Source organism: Podarcis bocagei (genome assembly GCF_964188305.1).
Source record: "Podarcis bocagei genome assembly, chromosome: 8".
In the NCBI taxonomy this organism is placed as follows: domain Eukaryota; kingdom Metazoa; phylum Chordata; class Lepidosauria; order Squamata; family Lacertidae; genus Podarcis; species Podarcis bocagei.
Window position 1 is genome coordinate 26,749,996 of NC_138133.1, and position 27,360 is coordinate 26,777,355.

Here is a 27,360-nt window from a genome sequence, read left to right on the forward strand (position 1 = left end):
GTGACAACCTGGAAGTACCGGAACGGGTTACTTCTGGGTTTCACCGCTCGCGCATGCGCAGATGTGCAAAATGATGTCATGTGCGTGCGCAGAAGCGACGAATCGCAACCTGCGCGTGCGCAGACGCGGGTTGCATTCTTTTCAGGTTGCGAATAGGCCTCTGGAATGGATCCCATTCGCAACCAGAGGTACCACTGTATTTCATATCAAAGGTTGCGTGTGTACTGCAATCAGAAATCATTATTTGCATTTGATTTTCTACTTCCTCCAGCATATAAAGAACCCTGCAATGGCTGCATCCATGCAAATACTCGGCTGTGGCAGAATGGTTCCATCATGGGGACTTCTGGGAAGAAGACCTTCCAGTTTCAGTCCTGCATGGTGCCGGCGAATATCTTCAGGTTTCACTGCCAGCACCTCCGTAACAGACGCAGTGGAAGTTCTTGGCAAATCTTATCTCCCAGATGACTACACCAACGTCACAAAGAAGATTCTTTCCAAGGTGGGGGAAAACTTGCACAACCAAAGGCATCACCCTTTGTGGCTGATGAAAGAGCGAGTGAAAGACCACTTCTACAAGCAATATATTGGTCGCTTTGGGACGCCACTCTTCTCTGTGTATGATGATATGCCTCCGGTGGTCACCGTTGAGCAGAATTTTGACAGGCTGCTCATTCCAAAAGACCACCCTAGCAGGAAGAAAGGGGATAACTACTACCTAAATCGTACCCACATCCTAAGAGCCCACACATCTGCCCACCAGTGGGACTTGATGCACTCGGGACTCGATGCCTTTCTGGTTGTGGGAGATGTTTACCGTCGAGATCAGATCGATAGCACCCACTACCCAGTCTTCCACCAGCTAGAAGGTGTCCGGCTCTTCTCCGACCACGAGGTAAGAAAGGGTCTAGTCAACATGGTGCCCTCCCTGATGTTGTTGGGTTCTGGTTCACATCGGCCCCACCCAGCCCAGTGAATGATTAGGAATGATGGGAGTTGTTGTTCGACAACAATGTTAGCTGTTCCCATCATGGCACCTTCAACAGGTTCAGGAGGATTGATAGTATTTGTTTACAGTGGTACCTCAGGTTAAGAACTTAATTCATTCCAGAGGTCCATTCTTAACCTGAAACTGTTCTTAACCTGAGGTAGCACTTTAGCTAATGCAGCCTCCTGCTGCCGCTGCTGCACAATTTCTGTTCTCATCCCGAAGCAAAGTTCTTAACCTGAGGTACTATTTCTGGGTTAGCGGAGTCTGTAACCTGAAGCGTCTGTAAACCTGAAGCATCTGTAACCCGAAGTACCACTGTATTTCATTTCTACTGTCCCCTTCCTCCCAAAGGAGCCCAGGATAGGAAACATTAAAAATGTTGAAACAATAATATATTGGTCAATCACAGGACAGACACCTGCAGAAGCAGTTCCCCATTGTTTTAGGGGCTAACATGATACCAAGCCTTATCGGGTTACAGGGGGAATTCATGATGGTCACCCAGCTCTGCTAAGCTACATGGAGACTTGTACCTTTTTTTACAGTGGCGCTTTGTCTTAGCTCATTTAAGGCCTTGTCAGCATTTCTGCTTCTCACACAGAAAAGCATTTCTGCTCTCAAGATGGGCATTCAGGCCTATCTCCATCATGAGCCAGTCTCTTGACCAGAGGTTTCTTCGATCCCACTCTGCAGCTTCTGGGCTAATCACATTCATTGCACGGCCAGAGGTCCCCCCCCCACCCCCAGTTGAGCTCATTAACTCCTGTTACAACAGAATGGCAACAAACCATATATTTGTATATCACTGGAAAGCAAAAATGTTTGGGTTTGTGCGGCTCAGAATATTAGTCATTCTCATTTTTAAAAGAGCATATGTCTCCTAAAAAATGCCTATCTCATTGCCAGGAGGAAAGTTATAAGTGCTCTAGGTAACATAAATTGCAAAATAGAATAAAGTATGTCTTTCTTGCTGGTTTATGGGATCTCTGCACCATATAACATAAATCTTTATATTTTTAACCACTCTAGAACAGTGTCAGTAGGATTTCAAATCTGAAGTGTAGTCTCAAAAATTGTAGGCATATACCTTGTGTTAACTCCCTCAAAATATTATATAGGAGGGCCTTTCGGTGAAAAATTATAGTGACACGTTTAAAGGCTAAAAACATGGACATTATATGGAAATATATGTTAGCTTAATCCTGTGGTATGTTAGTCCTCCGTTTTGAAGGGTTGTGAGTCCTCTGTTTGAAGGTGTCCTTTATTTGAGGACTCTCCAGTCCAAGATAAAGTAAAGGTAAAGGGACCCCTGACCATTAGGTCCAGTCGTGACCAACTCTGGGGTTGCGGCTCTCATCTCACTTTATTGGCCAAGGGAGCCGGCGTACAGCTTCTGGGTCATGTGGCCAGCATGACTAAGCCGCTTCTGGTGAACCAGAGCAGCGCACGGAAATGCCGTTTACCTTCCCGCCGGAGCGGTACCTATTTCTCTACTTGCACTTTGACACGCTTTTGAACTGCTAGGTTGGCAGGAGCAGGGACCGAGCAACGGGAGCTCACCCCGTCACAGGGATTTGAACCGCCGACCTTCTGATCGGCAAGTCCTAGGCTCTGTAGTTTAACCCACAGCGCCACCTACGTCCCCCAGTCCAAGATAGCAAACCATAAAAGTTTAAAGATAATCAACCATAAAATGGGGAGGCAGCAGCCTGAAAGTTGACCATCAGCTGAACAGAGGCACAATGTCTTCCTGAGATGTATTGTATTCCTGCTTAAATTACAACAATTCTTTCTAAGTTTGTGCCTGTACATATAAATGACCATATGCAAACTGGTACTCTTGTTTGTCCTTATTTAGGTAGATATTTTTTTGGCAATGCCTAACAGGCCCCCTTCGAATTGGCTTTCATTTCATAGTGGCTGATTTTTAAAAGTCTCCACCATGCATAATCATTACTTGTGTGTATAAGGAAGGCAATCCCTTAGCATTTGATATCAATCTTTATAATGCCCTAGAAAGGAACAGAAGGAAGGTGTGAATACAACATTATTATTATTTATTGAGTACAGTTTTCATCCTTTTCTGTTCTCAGTGGATTGGATTCCATTATACGAGGGTACAAATGTTTGGATTCTTCTCAAAGTGGGTGGGTGTGGATCAGATGCACTAGAACTATTATGGGATTGGAGCAATATACCGCATTTCCCTAGGACTTCTCACAACACCCTCTGCCATGTAGATTCCACCCCCCTCACATTGTGAAGTTTGCAACCATTAAACTTGTTTTTACAGGAAGCCAATAATCAGAAGGTCTCCAAACGCATGTCACGCTTGATCGAATTATTCTAAACAAATGCTCGGATTCAGAGAACCACAGAACTTAGTTTCATGGGACTGGGATGCGGGGAGCAGCAGAACCACTTGCCCCATGGCAGAACGTCTTTTTATTGTGTGTGTGTGCAAATGGAGGCTACTTTCAAAACTGAGTTGGAATGGTGGAATAAAAAATCTTGCTCAGGGTGCAACCAAGCCACCTGCTGGCTTAAAGCAAGTTTTTGGATCTTGGTGCTGCAATCAGAGCTGAGTAAGCGCTCCTGAGTAATGCAAAGAGTATAGTGGTTCCTCTGGTTGCGAACGGGATCCGTTCCGGAGGCCCGTTCGCAACATGAGCAGAACGCAACCTGTGTCTGTGCATCTGCGCGTGCGCAGGTCGCGATTTGCCTTTTCTGCGCATGGCGTCATTTTGCGCGTCTGCGCATGTGTGAGCAGCGAAACCCGGAAGTAACCCTTTCCGGTACTTCCGGGTCGCCGTGGGATGCAACCTGAAAACGCTCAACCTGAAGCAAATGTAACATGAGGTATGACTGTCTTCCTATTTCTCCACACTCTGGGCATGTTAGTTTCTTTGCCATTTTTATACCATCAACTTTAAAAGTATAGATTAGAGACACATTTCACCTCTATATTAATTAAACTACGAGTAAATTCTAGATGAGAGAGAACTTTCTTGGCACAGAAGAGAGTGGGAAGTGGTTGGATATTCAGTTGGGTTGGCTGCAGTGATGAACTGCTGAGCCTTGCATAGCAAACGGTTGTGTTCTTCAGCACGGCTTATGATGTGGTTAGCTTCTTGCAGGAAAACGAAGCTTTTCTTTTCTTTTTTTCTTTTTCTTTTTTTACAGACCAGAACATACATTGTTTATTTATTTTTTTGCTTTTGGCTCGATTCAGCACACCAGTATTAAATGGGCACCACAGGACTGCACTATCCTCATAGTTTATATCGAGAAAGTGTCCGCAGCGTCTGTCATTTTGTTTTGTTACAGAATGTAATAGGGAGATGATTTTTCTCGAGAGAGTGACTGAGATGTTATTGCTGAATGCTAACGTCTGATGTATTCTGCGGCAGTTTTGCTAAGCACTCAGTCAGGCAAATATGTTTAAGGGAGTGTTGCATGGAGCTTTCTTTGCATAACATTATGTTGCTTTCTTTCATGAGCTGAGAAGTAAATGTAGAGATATTTAACTTGCAACAAACAAATAAAATATGCAGAAAACATCTTTTTAAACACACGAATGTGTGTTCTTGAAATATGTCCCTGAAGTGCATCTGTTAGTTTTCCGGCTGTTCCTACCCTGAAGGCTTTATACATAGGGAGATGTTCCACTTGGGAATATATGAAGGGACCATAAGACCAAACGAAAAACACCAGCACAAAGACTGTTTGCCGAACTTCTGAGCATTTGCTCTTGTGCTTCAAACACCTTGGGTGGCAGGTGGGGCTGTGGTCTAAACCACTGAGCCTCCTGGGCTTGCTGATCAGAAGGTCGGCGATTCGAATCCCCACGATGGGGGTTAGCTCCCATTGCTCTGTCCCAGCTCCTGCCAACCTAGCAGTTCGAAAGCACACCAGTGCAAGTAGATAAATAGGTACCACTGTGGCAGGAAGGTAAATGGTGTTTCCATGCGCTCTGGTTTCTGTCACGGTGTTCCATTGTGTCAGAAGCGGTTTAGTCATGCTGGCCACATGACCTGGAAAGCTGTCTGTGGACAAACGCCGGCTCCCTCGCCTGAAAGCAAGTTGGGCGCCGCAACCCCATAGGCACCTTTGACTGGACTTAACCGTCTAGGGGTCCTTTACTTTGACCTTTACCTCTAACACCTGTCCCTTGAGAAGGAGGACAGTTGCTTTTTATGCTCTGTAGGCTGTGCCTTCTACACACAGGAAGGATATTGCAAAGCCCTGTACAATTTGTTCCTCCCCCAGCTTCCAATATGCTTCCTCCCCCAGCACTTCTGGTTTAACACTAAAATATGATAATGTTCTTTTCTCTGATCTTGTGTAACCTCTGTTTTACTTTATTTGTGCAAGTGATGCTTCTGCAAAGGAGTGATGAAGAGTTCAAAAATGTGGGAGTATGTTAGTGGAAAGGAATGAAATATACTGCATTAGCCTTGCATCTTTTCCTTTCCCAGTGGATCTGTAATAAGTTGGCCAGCTTTTTGTGTGAAATATATCTCAGCACCTCAAACTGGGCGACTCTGAAATGGTTCAGAGTTGTTTTTCCACCGTGAAAGGAGCTAGGGTCTTCCCTCATCCCCAGCCAGGCTGGGCTTAAGGACACAGTGACTCTGAATTTCTGCAGTGACATTTCCTTTCTGATTTTTTGAGATGGTGCACTCCCAGGAATGTGCAATGTGCCCATCTGAATATTGCATATTCGGCAAAAATAAGTCTGCTTCTGGACATGTACATTTTTGTCCCTGACTGTATGTCTTTCTGTTTTGACAGTTGACAAGCAAAACAGTATTTGGGGCAGGAGATTCGAGTTTTGACTGGTTACCACCCCCACCAGTAGCTGATGGGATGGTGGGGCATGGGGTTCACTTGACCTGCAGTCATTGCATCATTGCTGCTTACTGGGAGAGGCAAGGTCAGCACAGTGCAGACACACTGGCACAGCCAATGTGGCATTCCTGCTGGTGGGTTTGCACTGCATTGACCTCACTGCTACGTCTCCTCTCCCCATTTACCTTCCAGTGAGCAGCAGCAATGACGGTCAGGTGAGCACTGCCTTAAGACGCCATCTGCTACTGATCCCTTGCAATAACTTCAGCCTGCAAGTTATATGTGCCATACTGAATTTCTAGTGAATGTTGTGTTTTTCCTTTTTGCAAAAGGCACTTCAGCAGCAGCAGCAGGAACTGAAGTCACATGTAGAAGTGTAGGGGAGTACATTTGGAGGGTACACAGTTCCCTGCCTGCCTGACATAGACCTTCCAACTCTGCCAGAAGAGTTTGTATGTAAAAATCATCTCACTTTTTTTTTAAGGTGTGCCGCTTTTAAATTTAACATGCTGTTCTCTCCGCCAGAGGGAGCTAATGCAAATTGAAAGTGTCTATTTCAGCAGTGAGATTCAATTAGCAAAAGTGAAAACATGCATATTGTGGACAGCTTGAGGCATATGTTTCAGATGATGCCAACCTTTGTGTAATCTTCTGGGAAGCTCGTCTGAGGGGATGTGGGAGAGCCCTTCTGATAATTCAGCTTCCTGTTGCTGGCTGCCTTCAGCATCTGATTATTTAGAGGAAGATGCAGAGTTGCCATCTCAGAAGTGCACACTGGTGTTTACATAATAAAGATGCTTAAGATGAACAAAGTGAAATACGTATTTGTTGATTGACATGTTGCTGTTTCCATTGCTGTAACATGGGAAGAGGCGTAACTCGGTCTATATCCAGAAACTACCAACACTAAGTACAGTGGTACCTCGCAAGACGAATGCCTCGCAAGATGAAAAACGCGCAAGACGAAAGAGTTTTCCATTTTTTGAGTCATTCCGCAAGACGAATTTCCCTATGGGCTTGCTTCGCAAGACGAAACATCTTGCGAGTTCTTGCGAGTTTGTTTCCTTTTTCTTAAAGCCGCTAAGCCGTTAATAGCCGCTAAGCCGCTAATAGCCGTGCTTCGCAAGACGAAAAAACTGCAAGACGAAGAGACTCGCGGAACGGATTAATTTCGTCTTGCGAGGCACCACTGTATACACTGAAGGGAAGCAAGGAGGAAATGCGTTCCCTTTAAAGTTAGGAAGAGATGCAAAAAGATGGAGGTGAAGCGGGCAACAGACTACTGGAATCTGGCATTTCCTTACCCATCCTCAGATACAGGCCTGGTTTATTCGTCACAGTGCACCATGGTTTCAAATAAACCATAGTTTACTGTGGACTACTAGCATGTTGCTCAGGCATGTCAGTTTCACAACTCCCCCTTCCAAGGAGGGAAGCAAACCACAGAGTGGCTGACTTAGCTCGACTTGCAAACCAAGAAAACTACAAGCCGTAAGCCAGGAGCAAACTTTCATTTCCATTCATGGTTTATGTGGAAAGGAACAAACCAAAAGTGCTGGTTTGCAAATCATGCTTTCCATGGTTTGTTCCTCTACTCGGGAAGGGGAGGCGTGAAGTTGCACTTAGCATGTATTGTGGTTTATTTCAGGATATGACTTATTGTGACATGAGAATGGGGACCAGAAACTGCCAAAGCAACAAACATGCATTCTACTTTGTTCAGCTAGAAAGTTGTTGATGTTGGAGTAGCTAAATGCTTTCCTACCTGAGATAGGTTTGCCCCCTTTTGGGGTGCCAGGGCATGTGTGTGTTTCAAGAAGCATGGTTTCAGCAAGTGAAGCTGTTCTTAGGGCATGGGCTCTCTTCAGATATCACGGCCCCATCAATAGTGAGCAGGTTTTGGGTTTGTGGGCTCCTTTCAGCTCCTCCCCTCCTCTTGGTCCCATTCCCACATCCACAGTTTGTGATCCTTGTAACTTGCCATGATGTCTGATCGTGTCAAATTTGGGTTACTGTAAATTCTAACTTGTGGTTTCTAGTTAAACTGCTTTCAGGGTCTGGTTTGGAGGTAAAATGATGGTTTGCCGCATCTCAGTTGGGATGTAAAGACGATTATTGTGATTCTCAGCGTGACGTAATTTCTACTTGTCACCTGTCTATTAAGTGCTTTTGAGTCCTGCCAGAAAAAATGGTTGCCGGCCTTGTTCACAGTTCTCTAAGGGCCAATCTTCTTCTTCTTGTTGTTGACTGGCTAAATGATTCTGGTTTGTCTGTCTATCTGTTTTTGTTTTCATTCTGCTCTTGAGTAAAGTCTTTTCTCCATCTCTGCCACCTTCCACATTTTTCCCACCAGCATTTCAGCCTTAGAATCATGCCTGAGTGGAGGCCACCAGCGCTTATACTTTGAGGCTCAGCGTAAACAGCAGACAGAAAAATATAATTGGGGCACCCTTTAATTTCCTAGGAGTGTCATTTCTTTAAGCTACACACACCAAAATTGTCAGTATGGCTTGATAACTGAAAATTCAATATGCATTTCTTTGGAGAAGTGTGGATGATAGTTGATTGTGTGACAAATGTTTCTGTATATCAGTGAAATAAATGTAGGGAAGTATGAAATTAATACCCATCAGTGTGTTAATCACAGACTAATAACATTTTAAATTTGTATATCCTGCCCCCCTTTTGAAAACCAGCTTCATTATGTAGCTTCACTATCTAAATATGTTGGCTGGATTCATGCAATACAAACAAGCTCAGCTTTTTCCACCTGGTAGCTTGTGGACTGAAGGGCCCAATGATTACACCAAGAGGTGATGTGACGTGCTGTCTAAAATAATTTGTGTTGTTTTCTTCCCAAACTAAAACTCCCGACTGTAAGCAGCCCAGGGTACTCCATTATTAACGCATCGACTTTAGTATCCACTCATTGACTGACAGTGCAGGGGCCAGGGTGTGATCTTACAAGTTTTATTGTGTCAGGGAGTGATTGTGATGGCAGGAAGTGTTCTTGTTGATGCACAAGTTACACATTAGTGTCATTATTAATCCATCAGTTTAGAGGCTGCAGTGCATTTGCAAAAGAAAAAGAAAAAAGGGTTGGTCCAGACTAAGTGGATTTAGAGTATGGATTCTCCTCCTTTAGAGGAAGTTTGGCACAACTGCATACACAAGGCATTTAATCATTGGGGAGGGGGGAACCCTAGAAAATGGCAAAACTTTCTAACCGACTATTAGAACTTGGTGGGGAATTTGAAGCCAGGGGCCAATTGCAGTCCACACAGCTTCTCCTCTAGGCTATAGCTCCCTCACCAGCCTTCATTTACATCCTCCTTTTCGCCTGGATGAAACATCTCCTTGAACTATGATCATGCCTCTTGCTTGCCTGGTTGGAGAATAAACAGCAGTGTGTGAGTTTGTGCAGAAACTAGTCTGTGGGTGAAGGTTGCCCTGGCCACTGTGGGTGACTTCCAACATATATAAACACATAACAAAACATTAAACATTAGAAAACTTCCCTATACAGTGGTACCTCGGGTTAAGTACTTAATTCGTTCTGGAGGTCCATTCTTAACCTGAAACTGTTCTTAACCTGAAGCACCACTTTAGCTTATGGGGCCTCCCGCGGCTGCCGCGCTGCCGGAATACAATTTCTGTTGTCATCCTGAAGCAAAGTTCTTAACCCGAAGTAATATTTCTGGGTTAGCGGAGTCTGTAACCTGAAGTGTATGTAACCTGAAGCGTATGTAACCCGAGGTACCACTGTACAGGCCTGCCTTCAGATGTTCAGACAAAGGTTGTATACTTATCTCCTTGACATCTGATGGGAGGGTGTTCCACAGAGTGGGCGCCACTACCAAGAAGGCCCTCTGCCTGGTTCCCTGTAACTTCACTTCTTACAATGAGGGAACTGCCAGAAGACCCTCGGTGCTGGACCTCAGTGTCTGGGTTGAACGATGGGGGTGGAGACGCTCCTTCAAGTATACAGGGCCGAGGCTATTTAGGACTTTAAAGGTCAGCACCAACACTCTGAATTGTGCTCGGAAACGTACTGCATTGAGATGTATTGTTATATTTCTGTTTAAATTATAGCACTATGCAAACATTAGGCACACCTGTGTCCTCTTTTTTGTGTGGCAATGCATAACATTGCATAACACTCCCCTGAGCAGGACCAGCCCACTCATGAGGCAGGGTGAAGCCACTGCCTTAAGCGGTGCCCCCTCATTCACCCTACCTGCCCCACTGACTCCACTGCTGCCCGAGAAGTGGTGCCACTATTGGCGCTGATTTCCAGCAATATCTTGCCAGAAGCTTGTGAGATCTTGGCGAGATCTCGCCGGAAATCAGCGCTGGCCGGAGGCGATGGGCTGGGCAGCAGGGCAAGGTGGCAATTCCCACTTCACCTCAAGCATCAAAACGGAATTCACTGCCTCTGCCCCTGAGATTGCGGGAGAAGAGCTGCAGTCATGGGTCAGCTGTTTGTCAGGGAATCTTATTTGCTGTCAATCTTCTCCTTGATATGAAGTGTCCCACAACATAGCGTGGAAAGCTCACAGATTATAGGAAAGGATAGGAAGTAGTGTCACACTCTGATAACTTGCAGGATTCTGTAAGGCTTCAGAAAATGGCAAGGATTCGGTGATGTGTGTGTGTCATATCAATCTCAGAAGAGACATGTCCAGGCTTGCTGTAGCAGGATGAAAGGCAGTTGGGCTTGTACCTCAGGAGTTTTGATTTAGCAGGGAGAGAAGCTAATTGGATAGGTCTTTGAAGTCCCCTGATCAGGAAACAGCAGGTAGGATCAGCAGGTAGCACTGTGTCATCTTGGCCCCCTTTTCAACGGAATCAGCTAGGTTAATTCAGGCAAAAATGTATTAGTGGGTTATGCTAATGCAGAGTAACTACTGCTACTCCCTGGTCCTGAATGGGTTAACTGTGCCCCTGAAGGACCAGGTGCGCAGCCTGGGAGTCATTTTGGACTCACAGCTGTCCATGGAGGTGCAGGTCAATTCTGTGTTCAGGGCAGCTGTCTACCAGCTCCATCTGGTACGCAGGCTGAGACCCTACCTACCCACAGACAGTCTCGCCAGAATGGTGCATGCTCTGGTTATCTCCTGCTTGGACTACTGCAATGTGCTCTAGGTGGGGCTACCTTTGAAGATGACCCGGAAACTACAGCTAATCCAGAATGTGGCAGCTAGACTGGTGACTGGGGGAGTGGTCGCTGAGACCATATAACACAGGTCTTGAAAGACCTACATTGGCTCACAGTACGTTTCCGAGCACAATTCAAAGTGTTGGTGCTGACCTTTAAAGCCTTAAACGGCCTCAGCCCAGTATACCTGAAGGAGCGTCTCCACCCCCATCGTTCTGTCCGGACACTGAGGTCCAGCTCTGAGGGCCTTCTGGCAGTTCCCTCACTGCGAGAAGTGAGGTTACAGGGAACCAGACAGAGGGCCTTCTCCGTGGTGGCGCATGCCCTGTGGAACGCCCTCCCACCAGATGTCAAAGAGAACAACAACTACCAGACATTTAGAAGACATCTGAAGGCAGTCCTGTTTAGGGAAGTTTTTAATGTTCGATGTTTTATCACATTATTATTATTATTATTATTATTATTATTATTATTATTATTATTATTGATATTCTGTTGGGAGCCACCCAGAGTGGCTGAGGAAACCCAGCCAGATTGGAGGGGTATAAATAATAAATTATTATTACAGTGGTACCTTGGGTTACATATGTTTCAGGTTACATACGCTTCAGGTTACACACTCCGCTAACCCAGATAGTGCTTCAGGTTAAGAACTTTGCTTCAGGATAAGAACAGAAATCGGCCTCCGGCGGCGCGGCAGCAGCAGGAGGCCCCATTAGCTAAAGTGGTGCTTCAGGTTAAGAACAGTTTCAGGTTAAGAATGGACCTCCAGAACGAATTAAGTTCTTAACCTGAGGTACCACCGTATTATTATTATTATTATTATTATTATTATTATTATTAATCTTCATCATCATAATTATTATATTACTGATGCTCTTACACTCTGCCCCCACAGCATAATTTCTCTTCAGGGGAAGCCTTATATTAATGTATTCTGACTCCTTACGAAATATCCTAAGCTCCCAACCCACAAAAAATATCCCCACTTTGGTACTGACATTGTCCCTTCTAGCAATTCTTGGCAACCACGTTTTTCTTCAATGGTGATGTAAGGAAACCCAAGCCATTCTCTGTTCTTTTAAGGGCTAGATTGAAAGAAGAAACTGCTGCCTGAATGCGACCACAGGGGCACATATAGTGACTGTATTTTTAAAAGCAAAGGCATTGGGGGGGGGGGAAAGAGGTTTGAGGTAAATTACTGAGGTAAATACCTTGGTTCAAATCACTGCTCAACTCTGTAGCTCCTGATTGCCCCAGGGCACATATTTATCTCTCCCACTTTCTCTGAATAAAAAAAATTCCTTCCAGTAGCACCTTAAAGACCAACTAAGTTAGTTCTTGGTATGAGCTTTCGTGTGCATGCACACTTCTTCAGATACCATGCACACGAAAGCTCATACCAAGAACTAACTTAGTTGGTCTTTAAGGTGCTACTGGAAGGATTTTTTTTTTATTTTGACTATGGCAGACCAACACAGCTACCTATCTGTAACTTTCTCTGAAGCCTACCTTGCAGGTAGGTTGTGAGGATTAATGCATTTTTATAGCAGTTTTGTATACTATCAGGAGCATTCATTATAAGCACACACTGGTTGTTTTCAGGATTTTCTCTGCATCTTTGAAGGCAGGACTAGGGAACTCCAGATGTTGTTGGGCTACAACTCCCTTCAACCCCAGCCAGTATGCTTGATTGTCAAGTATGATGGGTATTGTAGTCTAGAAACAACTGGAGGGCCACAGGTTCTCCACCCCTGCAGTCAGAGGTTGAGGGATAGTTGCTAAGAGTGTGAACTGGGAAGCCTTCAATTCGAACAACACTCGTCTTGGAATGAACTTGCTGGAATGAGACTTGAGTGGGAATGAACTCACTGCGGAATGAAAGTCTGTGAAATGCAACAGCAATTCATATTTAAAGTCTCTAAAGCGAAAATGCTCGACCTTAACTGCACAGGTCAGTTTGTAAAGATAACCCATATAAAATATGCAAAGTCCTTTGAATATTCAGAAAGGGCTGTACCGACGCTGAGATTGTTTTCATTCTTTACTTTTCCTTTTTTTTTGAACAGCTATTCAGCAGTGTGGGTGGTGGAGAAAGCTTCTGCTTGTTTGAACAAGGCCACCGCACACCTCACAAGCAAGAGACACACACCATGGAAGCAGCAAGGCTCATGGAACACAGCTTGAAAATGGCATTGACAAAACTTGTGGCTCATCTCTTTGGTGATGGTAGGTGTCTCATGCGCTGGTCCTATGATCCTGCTAACGTGATCCCGACATACTTACAATGCTGTACAGTGGTACCTCGGGTTAAGTACTTAATTCGTTCCTGAGGTCCGTTCTTAACCTGAAACTGTTCTTAACCTGAAGCACCACTTTAGCTAATGGGGCCTCCTGCTGCCGCCGCGCCGCCAGAGCCCAATTTCTGTTCTTATCCTGAAGCAAAGTTCTTAAACTGAAGCACTATTTCTGGGTTAGCGGAGTCTGTAACCTGAAGTGTATGTAACCTGAAGTGTATGTAACCCGAGGTACCACTATATGCTTCCTTCAGCCAACAGCAGCTGAAATGGTTTAATGCAGCAGCGAAGGCATCAGTGCCGACAGCATGCCCGGAAACACCAACTGCTCCCCAATCTCAGTGTTGCTCACTAGTGATGCCCATTTTATCCATCCCTGGAAAACAATTGAAGCATTGTGACAACGGGCTCATTGGCTTGTATCCAATGTTAGTCAGGCTCAGAGTAGACCCATTGACATTAATGGGCATGACTAATTAGGGTCCACTAATTTTACTGTATCTCCTAACCCATTTTGATGCTATCACAGCACCCGGACGATACCTTTTGTCACAAACAATCCATGCTCTCAAGAATTGCGCTCTTTAGCTTCCAACACCCCTTCTTCTCCTTCTCCTTCTCCTTCTCCTTCTCCTTCTCCTTCTCCTTCTCCTTCTCCTTCTCCTTCTCCTTCTCCTTCTCCTTCTTCCTTCTTCCTTCTTCCTTCTTCCTTCTTCCTTCTTCTCTGTTTGACCACTCATTGTTGTCCCACCACCACTCCCTGGGTTCTGAGTCTTCTTCCCTTCATGGCTCTCTAGCTAGTTCCTCCCACCATTCCTTTGCGTCCAACCAGTCCATGACAATATCAGGGGCAAAACATTTCCAGCATCTCTTATGTAGGGCCAGGATTGATTCCTGTCTGAAAATCTGGAGAGCCTTTGTCCATCAGCGTAGACTGACTGGCCAGCCTCAGCCGGGATGGCCAGTCATCAGGGATGACAGGAATTGTTACCATAGAATACTGGACTATGCAAATTTTGCTCTGAGACCCAGCAAAAATCTTGTATTCATTGCTGACATAAATATCTATCAGGGAAACACAGTTAGTGTTAGAATTCATGCAATATGTTGGCACGCTTGGAAGCTGTTAAAGAGAGTTATTTTTAGCAGAAAATCTAGCAAAGAATGTTGTAATTAAAACTCCTACACAAATGATAAGGTGTCTAACAGTCCTTTTTTACCGTCAATAATTTTCCTGTTTGGGGTTTGTATGAATACTTGACATTTTTGCTTTATACAATCAACCCATGTCACCTCTCTGTTTTGAAACTCACTTTGTACATGAACCTGGATAAAATGTATTGGGTGTTTTGTGTGCAAGCTGATGACAACATTACACTGAAGGTAAACAGGGCAATAAGCAATCTTTCCAATGGCCTGCAAAACAGGGACTTTTAAACAGTGGCCTCCTATTTGTGGGGTGCAATCCCATGTGCGATAAGACAAGCCTCTACTGTATGATGTTCAAATGGCCTCTGAAGATTCATCTTACCATTGCTGGTTTTATAGATTGGTTTTAATTGGACTGCATAATTGCGGACTGTTTTTATTATGCTTTATAATTCTGGGCTGGTTATGTGTGAGCTTTTTACGGGAGTTTTTCCTTGCTGTATCTGGAGAAGCCGAGGCGGAGGGTGGGGGTTTAAATCTGGAACCTTCAGCATGCAAAGCATGTTCTCCACCTCTGATCTATGGCCCTTCAAAGCTCTTCCCATGCCCCCACTTTCTCAGTAATCTTGGCAGCCGGTAAGGCCGGTGTTATCCAGCTGAGTCCAAAATAATAGGGACTTGCCTAAGGCTGCCTCCCTTGTAAATACAATGCTGGATAATGGATTGCCATTCATCCACACTTCTTTTAATATGTATAGAAATGTAATTGATCTTCAGCAACATGGCAAAGCAATGTATACTGCAAAGCGTTTGTGGCTTTCTCTCGGATTTGTTCTCCCTACGAATTGGATGTGTTGTGTCACGGTCATAATGTTTGTTTATTTAAAAAAACCAAACTTGCGTACCACGATTTCATTAGGAAAAAACCAAGGCGATGCTGTTTACCACACACACACACACACACACACAGAGAGAGAGAGAGATAGAGAGATTAACATCTTATAAAATTTAAACTTACAGATCACCTGCTAACTGCTACAAAAAATATTTTTTTCCCTTAATTGTCTGCATATGCCTGGCTACACAGTTGGAGCTAGGATTGAGGAGACTCATTTCCAATTTCCCCACATATTGGATGATCTTGGGACAGTCACTATCTGTCAGCCTAACCTACCTCACAGGGTTGTTGTGAAGATGAAATCAAGGTATGCTGCCTTGAATGTCTAAAAGGAAAGGAGATGTACAAATATAGCAAATAAACAAATCATCGAAGAACATCTCGTACAGCACTAGACCAAGAGCCACTTGAGCAAAAAACAATAACAACCCTCTTGCTAAGCCTTTGTAGCCACATTGACCCTTTAATTATTACCATGCACCTTTACCTGTTGTTCCTATAAATCAAGGCTGGGATAACCTGTGGCCTTCCAAGTGTTCCTGGACTTCAACTCCCATCATCCCTGACCATGGGATGTGTTGCATAGGAGCCAACTCCCAGGCGTTGTGCAGGCTTTGCCCCCCCCCCCCACAAAGTTAATGGGCATTCCCATTCAAATGGGGTGTGTGTGTGTGTGTGTGTGTGTGTGTGTGTGTGTGTGTGCGCACTGCATCATGTGACTGATTATGGGGCGGGGCTTACCTGGGCCCCGACAATATTTTATTCAAATTGGCACCCCTGCTGTGTTGGTTGGGGGCTGATGGGAACTGGAGTTTCACACAGATCTGCAAGTGCTGTAAACATACTGCATACAGCAAATATTTGTTTTGCTCTTAAGCTGCTTTGGACTTCCCTTGGGAAGCAGAAGCGGGGTACAGTGGTACCTCGGGTTACAGATGCTTCAGGTTACAGACGCTTCAGGTTACAGACTCTGCTAACCCAGAAATAGTATCTCAGCTTAAGAACTTTGCTTCAGGATGAGAACAGAAATTGTGCAGTGGCGGCAGCGGGAGGCCCCATTAGCTAAAGTGGTACCTCAGGTTAAGAACAGTTTCAGGTTAAGAATGGACCTCCGGAACGAATTAAGTTCTTAACCCGAGGTACCACTGTATAAGGAATAAGTGAGAAAAATATTCCACTGAGGCAGGTTCCTGTGTGCAAAGCTGCACCCCCGCTTCTGCCACATTTCACTTCTGGCCCGGTGCCTGCTGCTTGTTGCTCTCTTCTTGCCATCCTGCTTTTCCAGAGCTGTCTGAAAGTGGCGAGGTTTGGTTCACCTGTGGCACAAAGCAAGAGTCTTACAACTCAATTGTAAGTTGCACTTCAGGGGGTTGGACTAGATTACCCTTGGGGTCTCTTCCAATTCTACAATTCTATGATTCCGTGATTCCTCCCCCCAAAACCATTACCTTTATCCAGGCTCTTTGGTGTGTGTCAGTTTCCCCTCACCATTTGGTTAATGGCGCTTTGTTGTGTGTGTGTGTGTGTGTGTGTGTATGTGTATATATATATATATATATATATATATATATATAGGAAATATATCTGTACAGTACTTGATTAAATAGTTTTTAATTCATTATGCAACTCTATAAAATAGTCGCAGCGGAGCCACAAATCAGAGGAGAAGAACTTTGTATTTAAAAGGGTGCAATAGTGCAAAAGAACACACGCGTATGGAGATTTGCTTTGCTAAAAGAGGTCATTAAGGTAACAGCTTTAAAAAAGAATAAGGATAAGTTTCAGTTAGTAGAACAAGCAACTCTTAATCTCAGGGTTGTGGGTTTGAGCCCCACGTTGGGCAAAAGATTCCTGCATTGCAGGGGTTGAGCTAGATGACCCTGGTGGCCCCTTTCCAACTCGATGATTCCATGACTCTTTATCTCTGGGGAGCTGTTAGTCATTTCAGGTTACTGAGCCCAACAGAATTACCTGCTTTGCAGGAAAATCTTCGGCTCATTTTCCAGCCATGCCAGGTGGTTGCTGCAGTTTGACAAGTGATTGATTTGGTTTTAAAGGGTGCCTGAGTTGCCCAAAGTGTTTTTCCTATTAGAAAAGGCATGAGTGCTCCCCCGCTCCCCCACAACGACTCTTCACAATATCCAAGCTTTATTGCCTTGCACTCACAAAAAGTGCTGCAAATTAGTCGGCTTTCTATTTGTTTTCTTTGGCTTGCAGTAATTGATGTTGCTAACTGAAGGGCGAGTTTTGCTAAGGGTGGGGGAAGCAAGCATCTTAATCACCCCCCCTTTTTTTTTTTGCTTCTATGGCACAGATCTGGAGATTAGATGGGTGGACTGCTACTTCCCATTTACTCACCCTTCCTTTGAAATGGAGATCAACTTCCGAGGAGAGTGGATGGAAGTCTTGGGCTGCGGAGTCATGGAGCAGCAGCTAGTGAACTCAGGTATGGAAAACGCCTTGGTTTCATCGACATCTCTATTAGCACAGGCTTCCAGCGCAATCAGTCTCACGTTCCAGCACGTTGCCTCTGCTCGGAGCACATGCTCGCCGTACACCCACAGATCTGCATCAGCAGAAGTGCCTGCTAACAGCTCGGAGACAGAGAGCAGACACAGCGAGGTTACTGCATTAATTGGTAAACCAGAAACTCACACCTCAATCCCAATTATGCACAGTGGAGTGGGAGGGAGCTCATTTTGTTTTTGGAGGTGGAATCATGCACAGATTGTATTGTCTCCAAAGAAGTGTGAATATCCTTGGGTGCAACACAGGGTTGCTCAGCTTTGGGAAGGCTGTAGAATCTCTGCAGATGGTGTTAGAACTCAGTTTGAGCAAGGACTCCTTACCAAAAAGGCCAGTTTTTAATGTAAGAGGCTGGACCACATAATTATTTCATCATCATCAATCTTTATTACGGTCCAGAGACCCAACAAATCGTTACAAAGCAATACACAATTCATACAGCCTATGTGGCCTTCATGGATCTGAAATCAGCGTTTGACTCCATCCCCAGATCCCAGCTATGGTCCAAATTAAATCTGATTTTGCAGGACAAATGACTCCTCTTTCTTATAAAAGCCCTTTTTTATAAAAGCCCTGTGCAATGGAACCGAACTGCAGGTCCGATGTGGTCGTCAGGGACAGTTATCACACAGCATCGAGATGACTAGGGGGGTGAGACAGGGATGCATTTTGGCCCCCACATTGTTTTGTCTATTCTTAAATGACCTAGAAGAGTGATTAATGGACACCTTCCATTGGACCTCTATTGGTCTGTCACCCCCCAACTGTATTACCTGCATTATGAAGGCGCCCTAAAGACGTTAAAACAAAGATTATGGCAGTGTTTCCCAACCGGTGTTCCGCGGCACACGAGTGTGCCGTGAGACATCGGCTGGTGTGCCGCGAGATGCCTGGAGGGAGGCGGGCGAGTCGGGCGGCGAGAGGCGGGGCGGCGGCGGCGAGGAGAGGCCGCGCCTCCTGCTGCTGCCTGGCGCTCCTCCTCGCAGCCGGCAGCGCTGCCTGGGCGCCTCCGCGCGACTCTGCCTCGCTGGGTTTGGTCTCCCAGCAGAGACGGGTCACACGCGCACCTCCCTCCCTCCCTCAGCCTGCACGGAGGGAGAGCCAGAGAGAGGCATCGCTCCTGCGCGGCGGGAGAGGGAGCAGCCGGAGCGATGCCCCAAACGAAGGCATGGGACCGGAGGATTGAGCGCAGCTGAGAGAAGCCTTTCGAGGAGCTGCCGTGTCCCCTGGAAACCCCCTTCCCAGCTCTGCCTGCCTGCCTGCCCAAAGCTTGGAGGTTCCCCGGCAAGGGGGAGGGGAAAAACTTTCACTTTTGTGCGTCCCTCCCGGCGTGACGCTGCGCGCTGACGTCACGGGGCGGGGCTTTAATGGTGGTGTGCCGCGAGATTTTTTTTCAGTAAACAGGTGTGCCGTTGCCCAAAAACGTTTGGGAAACACTGGATTATGGGATAATGCACACAGTGACTTGCGATCTCGATCACACGCAGTCTGTAGTCCGCTGGCAGTAGGAGTACAATATGGGCATGTCTTTAAGTTAACATCTTACATTAAAAACCTGACAGTACCAAGCTATCGAAGGCTTTTCACCAAAGCCAGACTAAACGTCTTTCCTTCTGCAGTGTTGGATGGTAGGTTGAGAGGAGTTTCCTACCAGGGCAGACTTTGCTCGTGTGCTCAAGACATCGATTCCATAAAACATAATTATTTACCTTTACCCCAAGAAGGCTTCCAGAGGAGCTTGCAGTTGTCGCCAGGCTTACAGTTTAAAAGATGACAAAGAAAAAGAGATCGGGAGAGAGGCAGGGGAAAGCAAGGTCAAGCGCACTTCTTAAAGATGCACCATTTGGGATAGAAGCAGTTCAAATAGCCTGACTGTTTAGCTGCCACTTGGTGTATACCAGAAGGTGTATCTCCACCCCCATCGTTCAGCCTGGACACTGAGATCCAGCACTGAGGACCTTCTGGCGGTTCCCTCACTACGAGAAGTTAAGTTACAGGGAGCCAGGCAGAGGCTTGCCCCTAAAATTTTGCAGTCACCCTGGTAGCACCCCCCCCCCATGCTGCGCCACTGATCAGGGCACATGCCACTCTACTCCGTATTTTCAAGGTTTCAGGAAATCCTAAAGCATCCTTAAGTTGTCACTGTTTGGCCAGCTAACAGCTTGTTTAATGTGTCGGTTTAAAAAAATGACAAGGCACTGAAAAAGTTGCCAATAAAGGTCTTTATATTAACACACACGCACAAAACATTATGACAGATTGGAGTTGAGCATTGGAATCTTATTAGCTGTGCTTCTTCCTTTTTTAAGTAATGAAATGCTTGCTTGCCTTGGGAGTGTGCCTGTTCAAGCAACGGTTGCCTTGTTCCCTATACATAAGCAATAAGAGGAATGTGGTAGGAACATTGAGGGTAAATCAAAAGGCACAATCCCGGTCCCCAGTGAGTTTGAAACATCAGAGCATCGTCACATGTAATTTATGATGAAAAGAGTTTGTTCCTTGGAGGGAAACCTGAGGACATTTCAGGTTTCGGTGAAGTCTCCAAACCTTTTGAGGTTTCCGGTTTTGAACGTTTAGTTGTGAGTGAAGAATTTTGTTGCACTGTTTCATGTCTTATAGATTCTTTGTCGGACCTCTTATGCTTTGTGTTCCGAAAGATAATGCCTCACAGAAGAGTATTTTACTGAGAAACCTTTCTTTGATTTGTTGAGAAACCTTTCCTTGATTTCACTTACATTTGAATAGAAGTATGCACTGAACCGCTGAAAAGTCAGAGAAAGGGAAGGGCAAAAGCTTTAGCAGGTGTCGCTCTCTTCCGCCTCTGATTTTCTTTCTCTTTGGGCTTCTTGGTTAAAGATTCTGCAACCCTTGTGTCTCAATTCCTAGAGTGTGATTCAGCTTCCTCTCTATCCTATGCTTGAAAGTGAACTTTTCAACACTTGGCTCAGGCCTATAGTGAAATTTGGAACTGCAGAAAGTAAAATCTGTTCCTTGGCCTGCTTTCACACACAACAACCTTAGTATGATGAATGTAGAATATACCTGACCATGAGAAGTAAGCAACTGGACACCCCAATGTAGCAGCCTAAGCCTAGTTTTAAGTTTACAGTGGTACCTTGGGTTAAGAACTTAATTTATTCCGGAGGTCCGTTCTTAACCTGAAACTGTTCTTAACCTGAAGCCTCCCGCTGCTGCTGCGCCACCAGAGCACGATTTCTGTTCTCATCCTGAAGCAAAGTTCTTAACCCGAGGTATTATTTCTGGGTACGCTTCTGTAACCTGAAGCATATGTAACCTGAAGCGTCTGTAACCTGAAGTACCACTGTACTCAAAAATAAGCTCCACTGTTTTCAGTGGTGCTTACTCCCAGGCTGTGCTCTAAACCACTGAGTCTCTTAGGCTTGCCAATCAGAAGGTCGGCGGTTTGAATCCCCGCAGTGGAGTGAGCTTCCATTCTTCTGTCCCAGCTTCTGCCAGCCTAGCAGTTCGAAGGTACACCTGTGGCAGGAAGCTAAACAGCGTTTCCGTGCGCTCTGGTTTCTGTCACGGTGTTCCGTTGCGCCAGAAGCGGTTGAGTCATGCTGGTAGAAGAATCAGGAATTATCCTTTCAGTTGTTCTGTACTTTATAGAGGCTCCAAGGGCATCAGGAGCAGAGATTGACCATGGGGATGAACCTTCAGCTTAGGAGGAAGGGTGTCCATCGCCATTTTGAATGAATTTGTGGGTTGTTTGTGAATAAGTGAAGCGTGAAAGGGATTTCACTTTTTCTTCTCATAACAGTTTCAGAGGTTGGTTATTTGTAACATCAATGTGTTGTGGCACCAGACTATATACAGTGGTAACTCGGGTTACAGACACTTCAGGATACAGACTCCGCTAACCCAGAAATAGTGCCTCAGGTTAAGAACTTTGCTTCAGGATGAGAACAGAAATCGTGCAGCGTCGGCACGTCGGCAGCGGGAGGCCCCATTAGCTAAAGTGATACCTCAGGTTAAGAACAGTTTCAGGTTAAGAACGGACCTCCAGAACGAACTAAGTTTTTAACCCGAGGTACCACTGTATGTAACTTTTCATTTAAAGCAAAACAAAGACAATTGCCCTGTCCTCTTCCTTTTCTGGACGGAGACATGTTAAAACTGTTGATAGTATGAGCATGGAGAGTTGGGTGAACCTTGTGATACAAAATTTTAGAAATCATTGGCATGCAAAAAACGAATGGAAATGAGAGAGAAAAACATGTTGAAGGAGGTAAATGTAGGGGATTCTGTGATGGGACATACCTTTCAGACTGCAAGCTGTTGTTTTTTTTGGCAATATGGAGCATGTACAAGCCCAGAGATGTGTGTCATACTTTGAATCCCGCTAGCACTTATTACAGGCTGTCTATAGCCTATGGCATGGCTCATGTTGTCTACTAATGGTAATAAAATGACCCTCAGGATGGCTTGAATTGCACACCCTTGTGTTAAGCAATTTTCAGCCTGACACGTGAAAAACCGTCCATCACGCAGAGTAAGTAATTAACCAGTAGCTAATGGAAAAGGCATGCTAATGTTACCTTGTAGGCATAATTTTACTTGTTTAATTTATGAATCCGTTCCAAATAAAATTTTGGAGAAGCAGTCTTTTGAAGCATATATCAAGCTGCGGACTGTCTTTTAGAGAAAAGAGCTTTTAATGCTTTGCGTCCTGCAGCTTATATCTTCTTTGCAGAAAATGCCTTATGACTTGTACAGATGTCATGCAAAAGCTGAGGCAGGTAGCCTGGTCCATCTTCCCAATAGCAACGTCTCTGTGTTTGGAAAATGCAATTACTCAATACTACTGTAGGGATTTTGAAACAAGACATTGCATTGCTGTTGATGAGATTAGGCATGTGTGTTGGGCATGGATTTGGTGAATTTGGAAGAGTCCATGAAGCTCAGTTAGCAGGCAGTCTTGAATGTGGGGCAAACCATTCTGGTGATGGCATTTGCAAAAAACAGCTCAGGTTGACTGGGCTGGAGAGGTCAGTAAACAAATAGTTGTGTGTATCACCTATGTGACTTTGACTTGATCTTCAGCAGAGTCTTAAAAGGGAGTGTCAGAACTATACTGCTTATCACTTGAATGTAAGGGTGGACAGAAAACGAAGTCATCTCTTTCTTCAGCAGCACAAAACAAAATGGGGTGGCAGCTGGTATTTGTTCTCTTTTATTTGAACAAAATCTCTCTGAAGTAGTAAATTCTGGTTATCACCACATGGGGACTCCCGCATAAGAAATATTCACTGTGAAGGACAAATAGTGTCAAGGGCACTTGAACGTGTCAAAAAGTAAAATGCGAATCAATTCTTAAAGTTGTTCATAGATTTATAGTACGTTTTTAAGACTTGCCTGTCAGGCTGTCTGTATGGAAATGTGATGTGTGAATCAGCTCTTAATTTCTTTCTAAAATGGCTGTGACAAAACCAGAAGGGAAAAACTTAGTTTGATAAATTAACACCTGTGCCACAAAAACCTGTCATTTTGTTGATCATTTCTTAGATTTCTGGCTGAACAATGAGTTGTTTTTCAAGGCAAAAACAAAACTGTGAAGGAAAGTTTTTCGGCAGCAAGCCAGGTGTAGTGATATTTATCATATTAAGTTTCTTATTTCAATGTATTGCCTACCCAAGGGCTGAAAGAGAATGTCATGTGGTTTCGCCTCAGAAGAAGTGCATCATGGGTGTACAAAAGAGAGAGGGGTGCAGAATGCCCTCTTGAGGGTGTTACACCTATCACTAACACTGTGTTTTGGCATATACACTATGCCCAGGTATGTTAGATAGTGACATTTTCAGCTGGTTGTATGCTTTTACTTCTCAACTGCATTGCACTGTTGGCTTGCTGTATAAGATGTTTGCAACTTTAAATATATTTGGATACTAACCTGAAATCCAGGTTTGGATGAAGGGATGGTTTATATGGTTTATACATTTTCAAAATAAATATTAAGGCCTGTTCTGCTAGTCGAAGAAAGCTCTTGCTAGCACAACAGGGACCTTGCTCCTTCCATGTACCCTCTGAGCCTTTTCCAAATCAGGTATGGAGAAGTGGGAGAACCCCCAGAACAGTGGGCAGGGGAGGACAGGGAGAGATTGTTCCACCAGGCAGGCAGAACCAGGCAAGATAGAGCTGCCTCCTTAGCATTGTGTTGAATTCCACCCTAAAAACGTAGATGCATAAGACTTTAATCCTAACGCCACTAAGCCCCAGTGGAATTCAGTGGGACAAAGTGAGTGAGTAGATAGGCATTCCTCAATAGGATTTTCCTCTTTTGTCTTTGAAGAGCTCTGTAGCTCCACAACTGGCATGGTTAGGCGCTGCGGCCCACCTGCCCTTCTGTCGGTCACGTTGCTGCTGCTTCTTGGGGGCTGGAGGTAGAGGGGGAGCAAGGAGAGATGGCAGTGAGAGCCAGTGTGGTGTAGTGGTTAAGAGCGGTAGACTCGTAATCTGGGGAACCGGGTTCGCGTCTCTGCTCCTCTACATGCAGCTGCTGGGTGACCTTGGGCTAGTCACACTTCTCTGAAGTCTCTCAGCCCCACTCACCTCACAGAGTGTTTGTTGTGGGGGAGGAAGGGAAAGGAGAATGTTAGCCGCTTTGAGACTCCTTAGGGTAGTGATAAAGCGGGGTATCAAATCCAAACTCTTCTTCTTCTTCAGTGAGAGTGGCGCATTGCAGACTCAGTGGCACGAATGCCGGATTGGTTTTGCTGGTGCATTTGCGCCGTGCCAGCTTCGTCGCCACTTTGTCGCTCCCCCTCTGCTTTCTGGTAAGCAGTAGCGATCTGACCGACGAAGAGATCAGGTGAGCAGCAGCAGCAGCATCCTACCATGTCATCCACTCCTGGGTATTTCCTGTGCCTTGCATACAGGAGGTCTCTGATGCAATCTCAGATATATTCAGTGAAAGGATCTTGGGCAGTGGGGCTGGGAAATGCCTCTGCCTGAGATGTTAAGAAAACGGCTTTCCGTCAGAGAAAAATGGGACCAGTACAGAAAAAGACAGCTTCATATGTTTCTGTATGTTCCTGCTTGCTCCCTCATCCCAGTTCCTCCTCCTCCTCTGGTTCTCTTTCTTCCAACCAGACTAAATCCCTTTATCTTACCTTGAAACTTGCACTTAGATATTGAATGGTTAGGCTGCCCCATTTTCTTTTTCCCTTTTCTTTTCACTAGCCAGCCTCTTAACCTTGCCCAATTATTCTCCACTCACCTCCATCACTCCTCTTCACTTAAGGCAGTGGTTAAGTTGGTGGCAGTGGAAGCTGTGAATGTTTGTGCTCTCCCACTATCTGTTGCTCATAGCTACGCCCACGTACAGTGTGTTAAAAACATATGCATCATTTGTTTTCTCCTTCTTGTAATTTGTCTTTATGCCTATATTTAATTTGCCGCTGAGGTTTTTTTTGAGCTCGCATTTTGTCTTAAGAGAAGCCTGTAATGTTTTGGAAATGTTGACTCCTCTGATTTTATCGTTTCTGACACATCCATTATGTATGCTGTAGTTTGGTATTCTTCGGCAGAATCAATATAGCCTTGCTCACAATCTGTGTGTGTTTGCATAGGAGGAACAAATATTGTCTTGTTGTATGATAATCCCATTACATCTTTTTCTAAGAAGCAAGTTATTTGTTTGAAAGGAAGGCTGGATTTCTGAAAGTTGTGGTTCTCTAATGGCACTTGAACTTCTGCCGGGATTCCGTGTGGTACACAGCTTTGCTTCTGCTTGCATAGCGAGCAGACAAGTTGGCAGTTTAGCATAAGACAGGGCTTCTGAATGCAAAAGTACAGGTCTTTGATGCAGATAAAACTCCGAAGTGGATTAAGGAAAACTTGTATGCACGGTGATATAAAGTGAGCAGGGATCATATCTGTTTAACTATTGTCTCTCAGAAATTAAGAACTGGGGAAAGATTTATAGGGTATCTATGTGCAAGGATACCCATGGTTTATGGAAAAACAAGTTTTGCAAACTACACTGCCAGTTACTAAATGAAGAAAAAACTATCTAAAGAAATACCATCCAGACATCCATACAATTAAGTGGCTATAAGCCCTTTTTGGTATCTGGTAACTTAGATGAAATTACTGCAATCTACCCTGAGCCCATGGAGCGCGGGTGGCGCTGTGGTCTAATCCACTGAGCCTCTTGGGCTTGCTGATCAGAAGGTCAGTGGTTCGAATCCCCGCGATGGGGTGAGCTCCCGTTGCTTGGTCCCAGCTCCTGCCAACCTAGCAGTTTGGAAGCACATCAAAGTGCAAGTAGATAAATAGGTACCACTCCAGCGGGAAGGTAAACAATGTTTCCTTGCGCTGCTCTGGTTTTGGTGTTCTGTTGCACCAGAAGCGGCTTAGTCATGCTGGCCACATGACCCGAAAAAACTGCCTGTGGACAAACGCCGGCTCCCTCAGCCTGTATAGCGAGATGAGCGCTGCAACCCCAGAGTCGTCTGCGACTGGACTTAACTGTCAGGGGTCATTTACCTTTACATGAAGCAAAGAGGGTATAGAGCACATTCCTAAATTTTGGGTTATTAGTCTGTGGTTAGGTTCCAAGATGGAGGGAAGCATAGCTCAGTGACAAAATAGCACAGGTGGGAAGAGAGGTAAGCAAAGGAATTGTCACATATATATACAAGTAACACCCAGTAGATTCTCACGACACTAAAGGAACCGCGTTCCATATAGCTCTCACAACAAGTAATGAAAGTCTATGGGAGGCATCACATTTTCACAAGGTGGTTGACATCCATGCGCCAAAAAGGAAAATGTAAAGACTGTGTGCAGTTAATGGGAAATAATTTATTGCATTAGGAAGATACATGTTTGAATCCAGACTAAGTTACACTTAGTTCACAGTGAAAAGAAAATAACAAGAACCAAGTCTGGAACCAGCATATTGTATAGAAAAGCCCTTGGCAAGGATTTTGCAATTCTCGAGAGGCCTGGAGTTGGACTGAGAAATGCAGAAGTTGCTCACTTTGTTGGGTGGGAAGTCATCTTAGATTCTAAACAAAGGCGCCACACTGCAGCATGGAACTGAGCCAAAGCATGTTGCTCAATAAAGAGTCTAGAAGTGTGGCTGATCATTATTTTTCAATAGGAGATGGTGTGTACTTAGTAAGCCAGGTGTACGTGTGTTTGGGTTGTGGGAAGGGATTGATATTGCTGAAGTACTAGAGAAGAGTATTGGGACAGAGGGATTGGAAGATTGGTTTGTGTCAATTTGGTAAACCTCACCCGCCCTCTGCTTAGTGCTCTCATTTGTTAAAGGTAAAGGTAAAGGGACCCCTGACCATTAGGTCCAGTCATGACCGACTCTGGGGTTGCAGTGCTCCTATGAGTGGTGCTGTGGGTTAAACCACAGAGCCTAGGACTTGCCGATCAGAAGGTCGGCAGTTCGAATCCCCGCGACGGGGTGAGCTCCCGTTGCTCGGTCCCTGCTCCTGCCCACCTAGCAGTTCGA

The 27,360-nt window shown here is 45.0% G+C and overlaps 1 protein-coding gene and 1 long non-coding RNA gene across 3 annotated transcripts in view; one reads left to right on the forward strand and one right to left on the reverse strand.

Moving 5' to 3' along the window:
* Positions 1–27,360, forward strand: part of FARS2 (phenylalanyl-tRNA synthetase 2, mitochondrial) — a 211,833-nt gene that overhangs the window by 48,959 nt on the left and 135,514 nt on the right. For both annotated transcript variants that reach the window (XM_081206493.1, XM_081206494.1), the window contains exons 4-6: positions 272–895; positions 13,070–13,229; positions 17,659–17,790. In XM_081206493.1, coding sequence (XP_081062619.1) covers positions 290–895; positions 13,070–13,229; positions 17,659–17,790 — 898 coding nt within the window. In that variant the 5' untranslated portion in view covers positions 272–289. The remainder of the gene's footprint in view (positions 1–271; positions 896–13,069; positions 13,230–17,658; positions 17,791–27,360) is intronic.
* LOC308594076 lies at positions 8,797–13,056 on the reverse strand. Its single transcript, XR_014011295.1, has 2 exons — positions 12,513–13,056; positions 8,797–9,227 (listed from the first exon to the last, which is right to left on the reverse strand). It is a non-coding gene; the product is annotated as an uncharacterized lncRNA (long non-coding RNA).